A 19455-nucleotide genomic window follows, 5' to 3' on the forward strand; every position below is an offset into this window, starting at 1 on the left:
TATTTATTAATAGGCAGCGTGCAATAGGATATGTTGATCAGTTGATTGATAGGTGCAGGACTGTAGAACGACAAACTTTCCTGTGGATGCTCAACGTTTTATAGTTATGTAGCCTACTTGATCATTATAGTTATCGTTATAGGCTTGGTGGATGGCCCTTATCTCTTACACAACACAACTAACGTAATTATCACAACATAACTACCTGTTGTAACGAATACTCATGGATAAAAAGGTGTAGATTCACACGCAGAGCGAGGCAGGTGTTAATTTCGCCTTCGCAGAAGGCAGGCAATAGTCATACACAGGTAGGCAAACAGGCAGGTGAATCAAAACTAGGACTGAAGGCTATAACTGGTTCTCACAAACGAGCTAGGAAAATGCTTAGTAGAGTCAAAACTAACAATACCTCACAAAGGCACAAACAGAAAGAACTGAACTAAATAAGGAGCTGATGAGACCAGGCAAGTAACTAACACAGGTGAAATCAATGAACAAAAATGAAAGACAAGGCGTCGTTGAAGAACACAACGAAACAGAACACAAGGTTGACTTAGGAAATGAATACAGAACCTTATACTTGTAGGTCTAGCACCTTTATCGAACTTGAATTAAATACATATACAATTACACTTACACCTTTTTACTTCACTTTTACACTCTATAAATGGAATCGTTCAAATAATTTACTCCAGCAAATTTACCACGTGTGTACTGCAGTACGTAAGTAAAGCGGAAGTCGAATCCATTACATCACACCGTTGTTTTGCTTTGCCCATAGCAGCATTCGAAAATGAGGTGGATAGTCCAGACAAATTTGGTTGTTAGTGATTTTGTTCATGTTGCTACAGACACGACCCTGGGCATTAATTATGTTGGCATAGTTGCTATGCAAAAGGACTGGTCTTCAGATCTAAACAAAATGGTTGCTATGCAAGGCTGGAAAACATGTCTTGTTATTTGCTAGCTAGCTAGGCAACTGCAGCTAACTCATTCACTCACGTCAAACTTTTAACCTGGAATGACATTACACTTGCTGCATTTTCGTTTGTTTGAGCTTCTTTTCTGTTGGTATTTACTTGGATTTGATTTCGACTGGCTCAGAAAAAAAAGTTGTCTGGTCTGGGCACGATTCACTCTATGTATAGTACTCGCTACAGAAATCGAAATTCAAAAGTGAAACATTATTTCCGAGGCAGGCAGACAGCTAGGCTTATATTAACCATGCTGTATCAAACCAAATGCTAAGCTGGAAGCAAGGGGAAATCATGTGAGTGTTGAGATAAATACAAGAGATGATTCGGACAGTAAAATTACCATGATATTTTTTATGGAGGCGCAGTGTTCATTTTCAGATGGAACTGTTAGCAAGCATAGGAGTGTCTGTGGTGATGACCTATACAGCACGCCTTGGAACGCTGATCGTCCAATTCATCCAGGATCCAAACAAGCAGTTTTATAATAGACAATTTACACATGGCTGCTCATTCATAAAACTTGCCATCCTTTAGGTCGTTATCTATCAACGCGCTACTACTACTACTTTTACAAATGCACTGTCCAGTCATGCAATTTATGAACTTGATCTCCACTGTAAAACGCATCTAGACATTATCTCTGACATTTGCAACATTGTTCAAAAGTGAAACATTGTTGGAAGTCGGGAGGAGACAGAGAGCCAGCTTTTCACAGTCAGTCGAAATCGTGAATCAGCATACTTTTTATGGATATATATACAAAGACATTTCAGTAGAAAAAAAGTCCAAACGAAACAAAATGCAGCTAGTTTGCTGTCTTTCCAGCTTTAGTCTGAAGTGATTGTGTTAGCTGTGTTGTTGGCTAGCTAACAGGGGGGAAGTTCATAGCAATCATTTTTTGTTTACCATAGCAACCTGCAAAGTTCTGGAACTATCAACCAGCCTTGGTTAGTTTTGCTTTACATGGCATTCAATATGAATAGAACTAACGACCAGAGAATTACCTACGATTGCACTGGACAACAAGTGTTAGTGAATGTAGAATCACGTTTTGTTGAAAAATGTATCGTTTGAGAAAGAATCTAGCTTTTTAAAGCTGGTAGCCTGTTGTGATAAAAATGCCATAACACATGTCCTCTCATGTATTATTGCTTAATTAATATGTTCACGATTTAAGTGTTATATCATATATTCTACATCACACAGAAACAGTCATATTTCTCCAGACGTGTTTGGCTGGGCAAGGTCGAAACACACACTTGGTAAATCAGGTCATACAGAGATTAAATTCATTATTCATATAACCCCAAATGCTGTGTCTGAACACTGGAGGTGACTGCTGAACTTATGGGCCATTTGTCTTCTTGTTGAGGCATTAAAGCATATTATCATATGATTGTAATTTCACACAATGTCAGGAGCCAACCAAGAGCGACAGCAGAGACAAGATAAGAATCAGCCTTACCCTCTTAAGGAAGATTTCAAACAGGCCGATCTGACAATACGGCTATGCTATTTTGCTTATCACTATTTGAATTGCCTAAAACCAAACTATGCATTGCCAGTTAGACATAAATTGTCTTTCCAAAATGTGCCTTGCAAATGTACCAGCAAAAATTGCAGGTGCTGTTTGCTATTTGTGGTCCTGTTATTGATACTTTGCTATGAATGGACAGTGTGCCTAAAGGGGCAGGTAGTGTGTCAGCCATGTGGATCCATATTGGAAATAATTTCTTTACTTGTTTCCTCAAGCTTTCTGCCCACCAACAATAGACCTATGGCTATTCAGAGCTGAGACCGATTGCCTTCGCACTCATGTATTTGGGCACATTCAATATAAAAGCAAGCATGTCTCTTTTATAAATGTTGTCAGGTTACTAAGAGTGTCTGAAAATGTAATAAGAATTGAAGGTGAAAACCCTACAGAGGATGAGTGTGTAAGCAGTGTGTACATTGGAAAAGTGAGCTTTTTTGCCAGATATCTATAGAGAACTGACTGTGCAGTAGGAAGTGGAGACAAAGCATTTTTGATGTGAGAATTAGACATGCTTAGGTTGTTTTTTGAGTGTGTGTGTGTCTTTCTTTCTTCCACCACAATAATTCCAAAAAGCACACTCCAAGCAGATTATTTTGTGTAAAAGAAACTACTGCAGTTATCATCTAAACACAACTATATGCAAACAAATATATACATGCACAGCATCCTTGATAGCTCTAAAACAACATTATTTTGAATATTATCAATGAAATCATAGTCTCCTCTTCATCCTTCCTCTCCAATAACCTCCTTCCACTACTTTACTGTAGGCCCAGTCGTAGTGGACTGCACTCTCCACTGTGCATGTTCATGTATGGTGTACTAACTGCAGACACAATGTTGCAGTAAATAACGGCTAAACGCTGATCAGATTGATAAGAAGCCTTTTAACGATGCGTGCCATCACACAACATGGACAGCTATATTTCTATATAACGTATGACATCTTTGTCACAGAGCACTTTAAAGTTCCATGGATAAAGCCAGTAAAAGCATGCCTATGGTGACAGTAGTCCCGGAAATAAAACTACTTTAGAGACCTTGAGAGGGAGAGCAGGGTGGAGTGGAAAAGAGTGACCCATTCTATCCTCAGGCCATCACAGACAGCTACCTCATGGCATGTGTGTGTTCCAAGGGGAAACTTCCTGACATTTCTGACAGTGTCATCTATATTTACTAGAGGACATTGTCCCATCATAGCTTCCCCCTCATACCCCTCAAATGTCCCTAAAGCAATCTTTCTTGAAAAGCTTTATTGTATACTTAGTTACATTGTATTATGAGGAGGTCTCTGGAAGTTGGTCCTTTTGATGTTTTAACAGTGACACCCATGGAGAAATGCATATCTAAAGACATGCCAAACCCTGAGCCTGTGCTATTTTTACAGAATGTAGATTTATCAAAACACATTCATGTCTGAGTACACTTGTACCTCACATGCAAATATAAAATTAAGAGAAAACAATGGTGTCCTCTGTTATTTATTTTTATAGCAACACATATAATATGCATTGTTATTCAAAGGGCTTTCCAAGGTTAATTCTGCATAGATTTGGAAACTAAATAAATTCATGTAAATCGTGTATCGGCCTGCAATGTAGCCCGGGGTGCATACTGTCTTGTGTGCAGTGATTATAAACATTATTATGAATCCTGTTGTTTTAGTAAAGGCTCTAATCAACAGAATGCACAGTGGGTGTATAAAGGTTTGTCACTGAAGCTGATCAAGACAATGACAGGGGAATGAACACAGTTTTTGAAAGCCTTTCCCTCTCTCTTTTCATCTAGGACGCCAGCTATGATCGGCTGCTCCTTTGTGGTGGACAGAGAATACTTTAGTGAGATCGGCCTCCTTGATCCTGGCATGGAAGTCTATGGAGGCGAGAACATTGAGCTTGGCATGCGGGTGAGTACAACAACACATTCCTTTCCTATTCTCAAATGGAGACATTTATTTTTGAGAAGTTACAACATGAAGGTATTACATCATAACCACACAAAAAAAGTAGTTAGAAATGCCATTAGAAAAGTTGGGGTTGTTTATGAGTCTATTCTGCTAAAGCTAGTGGGTTTGGGTTCTGATTGCTGGGTGGAAAGGAAAGGCTAGTGTGCTGGAACACAATAGCAGTCATTACAAATCCAATATTAGGTACAGTAGCGCCAGATCACTTAAGTCACTGGTGAAAATATTTATGAAATATATTTTCCCGTCTTTGGAATGGCTCATGATTAAGTTTCCTTATTTTTTTTAGGCTTAAGGGTTACAGCTTAAGATTCAATACCCAGAGGCATCAACAGAGAGATGTTTAAACTCTGCAAAGTCAGAAAGTTTCTCAGATGGGAGGGAAAACCCTTAATGCAAATAAATATTCAGTCAACCCAAAGGCCTTAAAGCCCTATACTGAAAATGTAGAAATCTTTGCAGCTGATTTTAGTTGAATTTAATGCTTCATGTGAGCGGCGGCTTGGTTGAAGAATTGGTAGCGTTTAAATTCAGAAAATGTTTCTCCTCAGCCAAGTGGAAGCACTCTGAATCTAAACTCACTCTCTGCTTATTGAAATGAGAAATGCTTGAAAGATCCTTCTTCGTTTAATGTCATCACTTCCATTTCAAAATCTTCAGAATGCTTGAATGGTGCTTCAGAAGGGTATCTGTAGCATTTGAAAACTGACTCCAGAGGCGAGAGGATAGATCCTGGTTGGTTTATTGATAACTCAACCCCTCAGATGAACCTGAAGGCAATGTTATAGTAGCTAATGACCGTCTCAGAGTCCTCATCATTCCAAGTGGACTAGCATAACATATCCTCATCAATAGCAAGGTTTCCCCCCCAAATAGTAAGACGCATTCAGACAATAATATGTTCTCCATGTCTCATTATGCAGTAACTGTTTGTTTTAGGTTAAATTCCAGTGAACAGTCACCTTCCTCATTGCTCCTAATGGTTATTTCAGTATTCGGTGTGCCATCCCGAATTTCAGTCTTCAAGGTTAACTATGTTGTGTTATTCACCGGACCTGTCTTTACGCAGCAATCCATGCCACTGGGTGGGTTCATAGGGTAGGAGATTCATTCAGACAAGGCCACTAAGTAGAGTGTTATAACAAACCCACTAGAGTGTGTGTTCTATACTGATGTACCCCACTTTCTTATTCTGCTCAGTTGGATGACTTGTGTCAGGTCTGACATTTGCACTGTGCTAACATAAAGTAATTGCACTCTCCTTGAGTCATGTAATAATAACTTAACACCAATGTCACAAACATCGGCATAACAGTCTCTCTTTGTCTTTCACCATAAAACTTACACAAACAGTATTTTTATTTCAAACCTTTCCTTTAGTTCTGGTATTGTGTGAAGAAAAGAAAATACATTATCATTAAACAAACATGATATTGAGATAATATACAGTTGACGTCAGAAGATTACATATACCTTAGCCAAATACATTTAAACTCAGCTTTTCACAATTCCTGACATTTAATCCAAGTAAAAAGACCCTGTTTTAGGTCAGTTAGGATCACCACTTTATTTTAAGAATGTGAAATGTCAGAATAATAGTAGAGAGAATGATTTATTTAAGCTTTTATTTCTTACATCACATTCCCAGTGGGTCAGAAGTTTACATACACTCAATTAGTATTTGGTAGCATTGCCTTTAAATTGTTTAACTTGGGACAAACGTTTTGGGTAGCCTTCCACAGCCTTTCCACAATAAGTTGGGTGAATTTTGGCCCATTACACCTGACAGAGCTGGTGTAACTGAGTCAGGTTTGTAGGCCTCCTTGCTCGCACATGCTTTTCAGTTCTGCCCACAAATGTTCTATAAGATTGAGGTCAGGGCTTTGTGGTGGTCATTAAAATACCTTGACTTTGTTGTCTTTAAGACATTTTGCCACAACTTTGGAAGTATGCTTGGGGTCATTGTCCATTTGGAAGACCCATTTGCGACCAAGCTTTAACTTCCTGCCTGATGTCTAGAAATGTTGCTTCAATATATCCACATAACTCTCCTTCCTCATGATGCCATCTGTTTTGTGAAGTGCACCAGTCCCTCCTGCAGCAAAACATCCCCACAACATAAGCCTGCTACCCCCGTGCTTCATGGTTGGGATGGTGTTCTTCAGCTTGCAAGCCTCCCCCTTTTTCCTCCAAACATAACAATGGTCATTATGACCAAACAGTTCTATTTTTGTTTCATCAGACCAGAGGACTTTTCTCCAAAAAGTACGATCTTTGTCCCCATATGCAGTTGCAAACCGTAGTCTGGCTTTTTTATGGCGGTTTTGGAGCAGTGGCTTCTTCCTTGCTGAGCGGCCTTTCAGATTATGTCAATATAGGACTTGATTTACTGTGGATATAGATACTTTTGTACCGGTTTCCTCCAGCATCTTCACAAGGTCCTTTGCTGTTGTTCTGGGAAGGATTTGCACTTTTCGCACCAAAGTACGTTCATCTCTAGGAGACAGAGGGTCTCCATCCTGAACAGTATGATGGCTACGTGGTCCCATGGTGTTTATACTTGCGTACTATTGTTTGTACAGATGAACGTGGTACCCTCAGGCGTTTGGAAATTGCTCCCAAGGATGAAACAGACTTGTGGAGGTCTACAATTCTTTTCCTGAGGTCTTGGCTGATTGCTTTTGATTTTCCCCATGATGTCAAGCAAAGAGGCACTGAGTTTGAAGGTAGGCCTTGAAATATATCCACAGGTACACCTCCAATTGACTCAGATGATGTCAATTAGCTTATCAGAAGCTTCTAAAGCCATGACATAATTTTCTGTAAATTTCGAAAGCTGTTTAAAGGCACAGTCAATTTAGTGTATGTCAACATCTGACCTACTGGAATTGTGATACAGTGAATTGTAAGTGAAATAATCTGTCTGTAAACAATTGTTGGAAAAGTTACTTGTGTCATGCACAAAGTATCTTTCCTAACCGACTTGCCAAAACTTTAGTATGTTAACAAGAAATTTGTGGAGTTGTTGAAAAACAAGTTTTAATAACCTTTAGTGGGATCATTTTCGTCTACATCCGGTGATTTGCAGAGCACCAAATTCAAATTAAATGACTAAAAATATTTAATTTTCATGAAATCACAAGTGCAATACACCAAAACACAGCTTAACTTGTTGTTAATCCAGTTGGCATGTCAGATTTTAAAAAAGCTTTACGGTGAAAGCAAACCATGTGATTATGTGAGGACAGCTCTCAGCAGACAAAACATTAAAACAGCTAGCAGCAAAGTAGATTGCTTTTCTGACTTTCGTGACCAATCAAATTAATCACTTACCTTTGATGATCTTCATATGTTTGCACTCACGAGACTCCCAGTTACACAATAAATGTTTGTTTTGTTCGATAAAGATTCTCTTTATATCCAAAAACCTCCATTTGGTTGGCGCGTTTTGTTCAGTAATCCACAGGCTCGTGCGGTCACGACAGGCAGACGAAAACTCCAAATAGTATCAGTAAAGTTCGTAGAAACATGTCAAACGTTTTATATAATTAATCCTCAGATTGTTTTTACAATAAATAATCGATAATATTTCAACTGGACGGTAGCCTTTTCAATAGAAGATAGAAAGGAAAGGTCTCGCTCCCGTGCGCGAGCGTACAAATGTGAGGACATCTGGCTATCCACTGACGCAATGTGATCATTCTCGCTCATTTTTCAGAATAAAAGCCTGAAACTATTTCTAAAGACTGTTCACACCTTGTGGAAGCCATAGGGAAAGGAATCTGGTTGATATCCCTTTAAATGGAGGATAGGCTTGCAATGGAAAAGAGTAGTTTCAGAAAAACAGCACTTCCTGGATGAATTTTCCTCAGGTTTTCGTCTGCCATATCAGTTGTTATACTCACAGACAATATTTTGTGTTTTCTATCCTAATCTGCCAATTATATGCATATTCTAGTTACTGGGCCTGAAAAATAGGCAGTTTACTTTGGGCACGTTTTTCATCCAAACATCAAAATACTGCCCCCTAGCCTAAAGAGGTTTTAATGACTCCAACCTAAGTGTATTTTTAGTAGTAACATTTTTAGTAAACTTCCGACTTCAACTGTATACCTGCATGTACAGTTTCTTTATTTTTACTATTTTCTACATTGTATAATAATATTGAAGAGGTCAAAACTATGAAATGACACATGGAATCATGTAGTACCCCAAAAAGTGTTAAACAAATACATATGAGATTTTTCAAAGTAGCCACGCTTTGCCTTGATGACAGCTTTGCATGCACTTGGTATTCCCTCAACCAGTTTCATGAGGTAGTCACATGGAATGCATTTCAATTAACAGGGGTGCCTTGTTAAAGGTTAATTTGTGGAATTTCTTTCCTCATTAATGCGTTTGCGCCAATCTGTTGTGTTGCGACAAGGTATGGGTGGTGTACAGAAGATAGCCCTATTTGGTAAAAGACCAAGTTCATATTATGGCAAGAACAGCTCAAATAATCAGTCAATATGGAACATTTAAATAACTTTGCAGTCGCAAGAACCATCAAGCGCTTTGATGAAACTGGCTCTCATGAGGACCGCAACAGGAAAGGAAGACCCAGAGTTACCTTTGCTGCAGAAGATAAGTTCAGTAGACTTAACTGCACCTCAGATTGCAGCCTAAATAAATGCTTCACAGAGTTCAAGTAATAGACACATCAACTGTTCAGAGGAGATTGCATGAATCAGGCCTTCATGGTTGAATTTCTGCAAAGAAACCACTACTTAAAGAAACCAATAACAAGAAGAGACTTGCTTGGGCCAAGAAACACGAGCAATGGACATTAGACCAGTGGAAATCTGTCCATTGGTCTGATGAGTCCAAATTTGAGATTTTTGGTTCCAACCGCCATGTCTTTGTGAGACGCAGAGTAGGATGGTGTGGGGGTGCTTTGCTGGTGACACTGTGATTTATTTGGAATTCAAGGCACACTTAACCGGCATGGCTACCACAGCATTCTGCAGCGATACACCATCCCATATGATTTGCACTTAGTGGGACTATCATTTGTTTTTCAAATGGACAATGACCCCAAAAATATCTCCAGGCTGTGTTAGGGCTATTTGACCAAGAAGGAGAGTGATGGAGTGCTGCACCAGATGATCTGGCCTCCACAATCAACCAACTTCAGCCCAATTGAGATGGTTTGGGATGAGTTTGACCATAGAGTGTAGGAAAAGCAGCCAACAAGTGTTCAGCATATGTGGAAACTCCTTCAAGACTGTTGGAAAAGCATTCCTCATGAAGCTGGTTGAGAGAATGCCAAGAGTGTGCAAAGCTGTCATCAAGGCAAAGGGTGGCTACTTCGAAGGATCTCAAATGTATATTATATTTTGATTTGTTTAACACTTTTTTGGGTTACTACGTGATTCTATATGTTTTATTTCATAGTTTTGATGTCTTCCCTATTATTCTACAATGTAGAACATAGTACAAATATAGAAAAACTCTTGAATGAGAAGGTGTGTCCAAACTTTTGACTGGTACTGTATATGAATGGCTGAATAACATTCAGCTTTGCTTCACCGCCATACATATTGTATATTCCTTTAATGGAATGGAGATCGGGAGCAATTATGTCTCCAAGGCCTACTCATTGAAACTGGTGAGTGAGAGAGACAGAGAGAGATGGATGGATGGATGAATGAATGAATGGATATAGAGACAATGAGAGAGAGAAAGGGAGGGAGAGTTGCCATTTGGAATAGGCGTGATTGACAGGAACATGTTTAACAATTAGCCAGGGCAGCTCTCAGTAGCTGCCTGCTGCCCAGGACCATTTCACCACGGGTGTGTATGTAAGGCCAAGTTCACAGCCAAAGGTTGTGTAGTATTGTAATTTACTGTGCTTTCTACACTCCGTATAAAAGGGTTTTCTGGGCTGGCACCTAGGCGCTGGCCTCTTTAACAGAAGAGAAAGGTTAAGTTAAGATAGATCGAGAAAGAGATATGTTGAGATGAGCTGGTGCTGGGTTCATAGGCCACAGTGGTGTTTTGTGTGATTATGGAGACCTTGAGATAGCAGTAGATGAATAAAACAAGGGCATTGGAGGGAATCAAGATCAGAAGTATAAGATCTTGTTGGATTTTTTTTCCATGTACGGTATAGAGATGTATTTACACGAGAGAGAAGAGGAGGAAAAGACCGATACAAGAGAGGTAGTAATGATGTTGATTATCGATGCCATTGCAGCACTTCCAATAAAATATTAGTATTAAAGTAGTTTATTTTTGATGCAGTTTACATTGACTTACAAATGAGTGTAATTTGAAACCCATACCCAGGTGTCAGACATTAAAATATTGTTTACCTTGAGGCTGAGTTTGCAAAGAGAAAACAATGTCAAGAAGGAATAGAAATGATGAATTCTGCCAGAGGTGTCAATACACATTTATTGCGTCATGGTTTTTCCATCTCTCACTTACTGTTTGCTGATAAAGCATCTCATGAGACCACAACATCGCTCTTCATGTCCCCTCAGGTATATGTAGCTACAGTATACATACAGTACCAGTCATAAGTTTGGACACGCCCTACTCATTCAAGGGTTTTTATTTATTTTTTACCATTTTCTACATTGTAGAATAATAGTGAAGACATCAACACTATGAAATAACACATAAAGGATTCATGTAGTAACCAAAAAAGTGTTAAACAAATAAAAATATGTTTTAGATTTTATATTATTCAAAAGTGGCCACCCTTTGCCTTGATGACAGCTTTGCACATTCTTGGCATTCTCTCAACCAGCTTCATCTGGAAAGCTTTTCCAACATTCTTGAAGGAGTTCCCACATATGCTGAAAACTTGTTGGCTGCTTTTCCTTCACTCTGCGGTCCGATTCATCCCAAACCATCTCAATTGGGTTGAGGTTGGGTGATTGTGGAGACCGGGTCATCTGATGCAGCACTCCATAACTCTCCTTCTTGGTCAAATAGCTCTTACACAGCCTGGAGGTGTGTTGGATCATTGTCCTGTTGAAAAACAAATGATTGTCCCACTAAGCGCAAACCAGATGGGATGGCGCATTGCTGCAGAATGTTGTGGTAACCATGCTGGTTAAGTGTGTCTTGAATTCTAAATAAAACACTGACAGTGTTACCAGCAAAGCACCCCCACACCATCACAACTGCAGTTGAAGAAACTTCTACAATGTGGAAAATAGTGAAAATAAAGAAAATGAGTAGGTGTGTCCAAACTGACTGGTACTGTACATACATACAGAAAATATATCTCGGGGTCAAGAGTGACACTGCACGTGTTTGTAAAGGGTTTATCAAGAGTTACAGGGAGTATAAATACCTACTTATGAATTTGTAGATACAAATCATATGTCTGTCTGGAAGACGTTTGTTAGTCTGTTACATTAGAAATAAATGATAAACAGACATTCTTTATAGGTTAGATCCCACCTAAATGGTCTTATTGGTGTATATAGGCACTATGCGCTCTGCAGGGTTTTCTTCAAGAATTCAGGTTTTACTCAGCCCCAATTTAACTAAACCTTCTGTGAGTGATCCCACCAGGGCACTTCTCTTGGGACAATCCAATTAATTCAACCAACCCAAGCCATTTCACATGTATTTAACAAAAAACTTAAACAATAATTTCCTGAAAGCCCCTCTACCGTATCCACACGGGCTCTGGTTCATCCCTGGCATATGGTCATAATCTCACTTCAGTTTGAGAGGGAATTTGCTTAATTAAAACTCCAGAAACATCCATACAAATTTGGAGAGGAGACGGACATCGCTCAACTCAGCTGGGTCCTCTCCTACCCAAAAGATAGGATACCCTCCTTTTTCAGGGTTTGTTGTTTGGCAGGATATTTTCAGGTACTTGTAGAAAAGGGAGGAAAGGGAATCCAGACAGTAGAAAAGGGAATCCAGACAGTAGAAAAGGGAATCCACACAGTAGAAAAGGGAATCCACACAACTTGAAAAGGGAATCCAGACAGTAGAAAAGGGAATCCAGACAGTAGAAAAGGGAATCCAGACAGTAGAAAAGGGAATCCAGACAGTAGAAAAGGGAATCCAGACAGTAGAAAAGGGAATCCAGACAGTAGAAAAGGGAATCCAGACAGTAGAAAAGGGAATCCAGACAGTAGAAAAGGGAATCCACACAGTTGAAAAGGGAATCCAGACAGTAGAAAAGGGAATCTACACAGTAGAAAAGGGAATCCACACAGTAGAAAAGGGAATCCACACAACTTGAAAAGGGAATCCAGACAGTAGAAAAGGGAATCCAGACAGTAGAAAAGGGAATCCAGACAGTAGAAAAGGGAATCCAGACAGTAGAAAAGGGAATCCAGACAGTAGAAAAGGGAATCCAGACAGTAGAAAAGGGAATCCAGACAGTAGAAAAGGGAATCCAGACAGTAGAAAAGGGAATCCAGACAGTAGAAAAGGGAATCCAGACAGTAGAAAAGGGAATCCACACAGTAGAAAAGGGAATCCACACAGTAGAAAAGGGAATCCAGACAGTAGAAAAGGGAATCCACACAGTAGAAAAGGGAATCCAGACAGTAGAAAAGGGAATCCACACAGTAGAAAAGGGAATCCAGACAGTAGAAAAGGGAATCCACACAGTTGAAAAGGGAATCCACACAGTAGAAAAGGGAATCCACACAGTTGAAAAGGGAATTCACACAGTAGAAAAGGGAATCCACACAGTTGAAAAGGGAATTCACACAGTAGAAAAGGGAATCCACACAGTTGAAAAGGGAATCCACACAGTAGAAAAGGGAATCCACACAGTAGAAAAGGGAATCCACACAGTAGAAAAGGGAATCCAGACAGTAGAAAAGGGAATCCACACAGTAGAAAAGGGAATCCACACAGTTGAAAAGGGAATTCACACAGTTGAAAAGGGAATCCACACAGTTGAAAAGGGAATTCACACAGTAGAAAAGGGAATCCACACAGTTGAAAAGGGAATCCACACAGTTGAAAAGGGAATCCACACAGTTGAAAAGGGAATCCACACAGTAGAAAAGGGAATCCACACAGTAGAAAAGGGAATCCACACAGTTGAAAAGGGAATCCACACAGTTGAAAAGGGAATTCACACAGTAGAAAAGGGAATCCACACAGTTGAAAAGGGAATCCACACAGTAGAAAAGGGAATCCAGACAGTAGAAAAGGGAATCCAGACAGTAGAAAAGGGAATCCACACAGTTGAAAAGGGAATCCAGACAGTAGAAAAGGGAATCCAGACAGTTGAAAAGGGAATTCACACAGTAGAAAAGGGAATCCAGACAGTAGAAAAGGGAATCCAGACAGTAGAAAAGGGAATCCAGACAGTAGAAAAGGGAATCCACACAGTTGAAAAGGGAATCCACACAGTTGAAAAGGGAATCCACACAGTTGAAAAGGGAATCCACACAGTAGAAAAGGGAATCCACACAGTTGAAAAGGGAATCCACACAGTTGAAAAGGGAATTCACACAGTAGAAAAGGGAATCCACACAGTTGAAAAGGGAATCCACACAGTAGAAAAGGGAATCCAGACAGTAGAAAAGGGAATCCAGACAGTAGAAAAGGGAATCCACACAGTAGAAAAGGGAATCCAGACAGTAGAAAAGGGAATCCAGACAGTTGAAAAGGGAATTCACACAGTAGAAAAGGGAATCCAGACAGTAGAAAAGGGAATCCAGACAGTAGAAAAGGGAATCCAGACAGTAGAAAAGGGAATCCACACAGTTGAAAAGGGAATCCACACAGTAGAAAAGGGAATTCACACAGTTGAAAAGGGAATTCACACAGTTGAAAAGGGAATTCACACAGTTGAAAAGGGAATTCACACAGTAGAAAAGGGAATCCAGACAGTAGAAAAGGGAATTCACACAGTAGAAAAGGGAATCCAGACAGTTGAAAAGGGAATTCACACAGTTGAAAAGGGAATTCACACAGTTGAAAAGGGAATTCACACAGTAGAAAAGGGAATCCAGACAGTAGAAAAGGGAATCCACACAGTAGAAAAGGGAATTCACACAGTTGAAAAGGGAATTCACACAGTAGAAAAGGGAATCCAGACAGTAGAAAAGGGAATTCACACAGTAGAAAAGGGAATCCACACAGTAGAAAAGGGAATTCACACAGTTGAAAAGGGAATTCACACAGTAGAAAAGGGAATCCAGACAGTAGAAAAGGGAATCCACACAGTAGAAAAGGGAATCCACACAGTTGAAAAGGGAATCCACACAGTAGAAAAGGGAATTCACAGGCCTTTAACTAGATTTGTGTTATTTTTTTGTTTCTTTTTTTACAGTTGAACATAATTGGAGGGAGTTTGTCTTAAAACTTCAAACATTTCTATAGTTAAAGAAAACCAGACAAAGATTGGTACACTATTGAACTTGGGTAATGCCAAAGCTTTCAGGTAAAACACTCACCGATTTGAATTGTTGTTTTCAGATGCTGTGGCTAGTTTGTCCACTGTTTGTTCCTTTTACAGCAAATGTTCCTTTTATGCTCGGGAGACCGACACTGCCAAATGGATTGTTAGAGGATAGTTCCTTTTATCAAAAACACAAGTCTTTTTGCAATGGTGGTGGTGGTACCTAGTTGTTAGCTACACATTTCAAGATGTCCTCACACTACACTTACCACAGTTCATGTTGACCACAGAATTAAATAGTGTTTAAGCTCTATGATGTTTGCAAAATCACAATAGAGTTCATACTGGGAAGAGGGTACACAATCATAATATCGAAGAGTACAGGAGATCTCTCTGTAGTGGTGTTTGCTTTGCTTTCCTCTGTATCCTCACATCCACAACAAGGAGAGAGAGAGAGAGAGTCACCTTGAAAAGTTCAGCCCTGTCATTATGAGCCCACATTAAGCCTCAGCCATCTGTGGTAACCAGCCATTCCAGTTCCAGCCGCTGCTAAAGCTAAATCACCTGGAGGCCCACGTCCATCAGGCAGCAAATGACGAAGTGGCTGACCATATGTGGGCCCACTAAAACAAACAGACCACTTTTAAAAAATAGGACTGATTTGAGCCAATTGCTGAGGGAATTTGATCATTTGGCTATACTACGTCATGGTTTGAAGGTAGACATGATGAGCCTTGGGAGAAGAAAGTGATAGATGAGAAATATTTACATTAGTGTGAGAGATCACTGCAACAGGAGACCTGATCTGTGTCGTATATCAAATATCGACTACAGATATACTGTATCCCTTCCTCTCCTCCACTGACTCATCTCTCCATTACATGAATGATTCATTCTCACATAATACAGTCCTTTAACCGAGAGGACATGGGAGGAAAGATCCGTTTTTCATCAATAGGCACAGTGCAAAGGTAACAATGGGGGAGACCATACCATATTGATCAAGCATTTGTCCTTTTCAATACATGCATTATTTAGAGGGCATGAATCAATCTGCTAGGGCTTAATGGACAGAGATATTTACTCTATGCTTCATTACAGTAGGTTGTGCCTCACTACTTGTCACAGGAGGGAGGACAGAGAGGAGAATAGGAACTACAGTGATATATATATAGCTTTCTTATTCTTATAATGCCATATCGGGACTCTTAATGCTCCATTCATTCAATGGTGTGAGTTTACAAAATGTGGCTGTCCCAGTTCTTAAAGTTAATATTGAAGTAAATACGGTATAGATATGGGCAGCTTTTGTGTACTCTGTCAAAGTGATTAGCTATGACATTACATGTATTTACATAAGCAGTAATTATGATGCAAAGTTGTTTTAATGCACATGCGTTTAATTTAAAACCAGATAGCATTAAAACACGTTTAGAATTTGCATTTTAGTGTCTGTGGGCACAGATAATTGGACTGAGTTTATATTGTTTTATAGGGTATAGTGCTGTAACAGTAATCTGCCAGTAATTTATGGTGAAACAGGTTTTGAAAAGCAAACTTATCCCCTAACAGCCCATGCAGCTTATTTTCAAGACTTTAAAATTCTTGAATCCGACAGCCTTTTTGAAGATTGCCATGGTTATGTGGGTATCAAAAACATAATGTAGCACTCAGACAGACATGCCCCGAAAAAGTTAAGCTTATTAACCACCCAACTCTGTCTGAAGTTACCATACTTACCTTTACCTGGTGTTAGAGAGAGAGAGAGAGAGAGAGAGAGAGAGAGAGAGAGAGAGAGAGAGAGAGAGAGAGAGAGAGAGAGAGAGAGAGAGAGAGAGAGAGAGAGAGAGAGAGAGAGAGACGGTCTGACTGATTCTGTTAACCATGGTGTTGCATGAGTATAACATACAGTACCAGTCATAAGTTTGGACACACCTACTCATTCCATTTATTTAAAAAATGTTTACTATTTTGTAGAATAATAGTGAAGACGTCAACACTATGAAATAACACATATCAATCATGTAGTAACCAAAAAAGTGTTAAACAAATCCAAATATATTTGAGATTATTCAAAGTAGCCACCCTTTGCCTTGCTGACAGCTTTGCACACTCTTGGTATTCTCTCAACCAACTTCATGAGGTAGTCACATGGAATGCATTTCAATTAACAGGTGTGCCTTGTTAAAAGTTAATTTGTGGAATTTCTTTCCTTAATGCATTTGAGCCAAACAGTTGTGTTGTGACAAGGTAGCGGTGGTATACAGAAGATAGCCCTATTTGATAAAAGAACAAGTCCATATTATGGCAAGAACAGCTCAAATAAGCAAAGGGAAATGACAGTCCATCATTGCTTTAAGACATGAAGGTCAATCAATCTGGAAAATGTCAAGTAGATTCTTCAAGTGCAGTCGCAAAAAACATCAAGTGCTATGATGAAACTGGCTCTCATGAAGACCGCCACAGGAAAGGAAGACCCAGAGTTACCTTTGCTGCAGAGGATTTCAGTAGAGTTAACTGCACCTCAGATTGGAGCCCAAATAAATGCTTCACAGAGTTCAAGTAACAGACACATCTCAACATCAACTGTTCAGAGGAGACTGCGTGAATCAGGCCTTCATGGCCGAATTGCTGCAAAGAAACCACTACTAAAGGACACCAAAAATAAGAAGAGACTTGCTTGGGCCAAGAAACATGAGCAATGGACATTAGACCGGTGGAAATCTGTCCTTTGGTCTGATGAGTCCAAATTTGAGATTTTTGGTTCCAACTGTCTTTGTGAGACGGATAATCACTGAATGTGTAGTTGCCATCGTGAAGCATGAAGGAGGAGGTATGATGGTGCTTTGCTGGTGACACTGATTTTATTTGGAATTCAAGGCACACTTAACCAGCATGGCTACCACAGCATTCTGCAGTGATACACCATCCCATATGATTTGCACTTAGTGGGACTATTATTTGTTTTTCAACAGGACAATGACCCAACACACCTCCAGGCTGTGTAAGGGCTATTTGACCAAGAAGGAGAGCGATTGAGTGCTGCATGAAATGGCCTCCACAATCACCCAACCTCAACACAATCGACATTGTTTGGGATGAGTCGGACTGCGGAGTGAAGGAAAAGCAGCCAACAAGTGCTCAGCATATCAGGAAAACAAATTCACACTCAACAAAACAAAGGAGATGATCGTGGACTTCAGGAAACAGCAGAGGGTGCACCCCCCTATCCACATCGACGGGACAGTAGTGGAGAAGGTGGAAAGTTCCTCGGCGTACACATCACGGACAAACTGAAATGGTCCACCCACACAGACAGCGTGGTGAAGTAGGCGCAACAGCGCCTCTTCAACCTCAGTAGACTGAATAAATTCAGCTTGTCACCAAAAACACTCACAAACTTTTACAGATGCACAATCGAGAGCATCCTGTCTGCACAACGCATTACTGGGGACAAACTACCTGCTCTCCAGGACACCTAAACCACCCGATGTCACAGGAAGGCCAAAAAGATCATCAAGGACAACAACCACCCGAGCCACTGCCTGTTCACCTTGTTGTCATCCAGAAGGCGAGGTCAGTACAGGTGCATCAAAGCTGGGACAGAGAGACTGAAAAACAGCTTCTATCTCAAGGCCATCAGACTGTTAAACAGCCACCACTAACATTGAGTGGCTGCTGCCAACATACTGACTCAACTCTAGCCACTTTAATAATGAAAAATTGGATGTAATAAATGTATCACTAGTCACTTTAAACAATGCCACTTTATATAATGTTTACATACCCTACACTACTCTTCTCAAATGTATATACTGTACACTATACCATCTACTGCATCTTGCCTATGCCGTTCGGCCATCGGTCTTCCATATATTTATATATACATATTCTTATTCAATCCTTTACACTTGTGTGTATAAGGTAGTTGTTGTGAAATTGTTTGATTATGTCACGTTCGTTGTATGGATGAGACCAAGGATTTGAATACATCTTGTTTAATGAAGGATGAACACTGAATGAACTATAAAAAAAAATTAAAGCTATATAGAATAAGTGCAGACACAGGCAACTAATACATAGACAATCACCCACAAATTACCCAAGGAATATGGCTGACTAAATATGGTACCCAATCAGAGACAACGAAAAACAGCTGCCTCTAATTGAGAACCAATCTAGGCAACCATAGACATACAAAAGACCTAGACTAGTCAACAACCCCATAAACATACAAAAACCCTAGACAGGACTAAAACGCAACAAACCACCCCTCGTCACACCCTGACCTAACCAAAATAATAAAGAAAACAAAGATAACTAAGGTCAGGGCGTGACAGATTACTTGTTAGATATTACTGCATGGTTGGAACTAGAAGCACAAGCATTTCGCTATACTCTCATTAACATCAGCTAACCATTTGTATGTGACAAATCAAATTTGATTAGTAAAAATAAAGAAAAACCCTTGAATGAGTAGGTTTGACAACTTTTGACTGGTACTGTAAATAGTGACAAAAACACCAGTGGGGGGGGGGGGGGGGGGGGGGGGGGGGGGTGTAGGCCAAATGAATTATGCTAAAACCAAGGTGTA

General features: G+C 39.8%; 1 protein-coding gene across 1 annotated transcript in view; it reads left to right on the top strand.

Moving 5' to 3' along the window:
• Positions 1 to 19455, top strand: part of LOC109895137 (polypeptide N-acetylgalactosaminyltransferase 9-like) — a 130930-nt gene that overhangs the window by 69244 nt on the left and 42231 nt on the right. Inside the window, exon 6 of the mRNA XM_020488796.2 lies at positions 4303 to 4420. Coding sequence (XP_020344385.1) covers positions 4303 to 4420 — 118 coding nt within the window. The remainder of the gene's footprint in view (positions 1 to 4302; positions 4421 to 19455) is intronic.

This window comes from Oncorhynchus kisutch, linkage group LG8 (assembly GCF_002021735.2).
Source record: "Oncorhynchus kisutch isolate 150728-3 linkage group LG8, Okis_V2, whole genome shotgun sequence".
Taxonomy (NCBI): domain Eukaryota; kingdom Metazoa; phylum Chordata; class Actinopteri; order Salmoniformes; family Salmonidae; genus Oncorhynchus; species Oncorhynchus kisutch.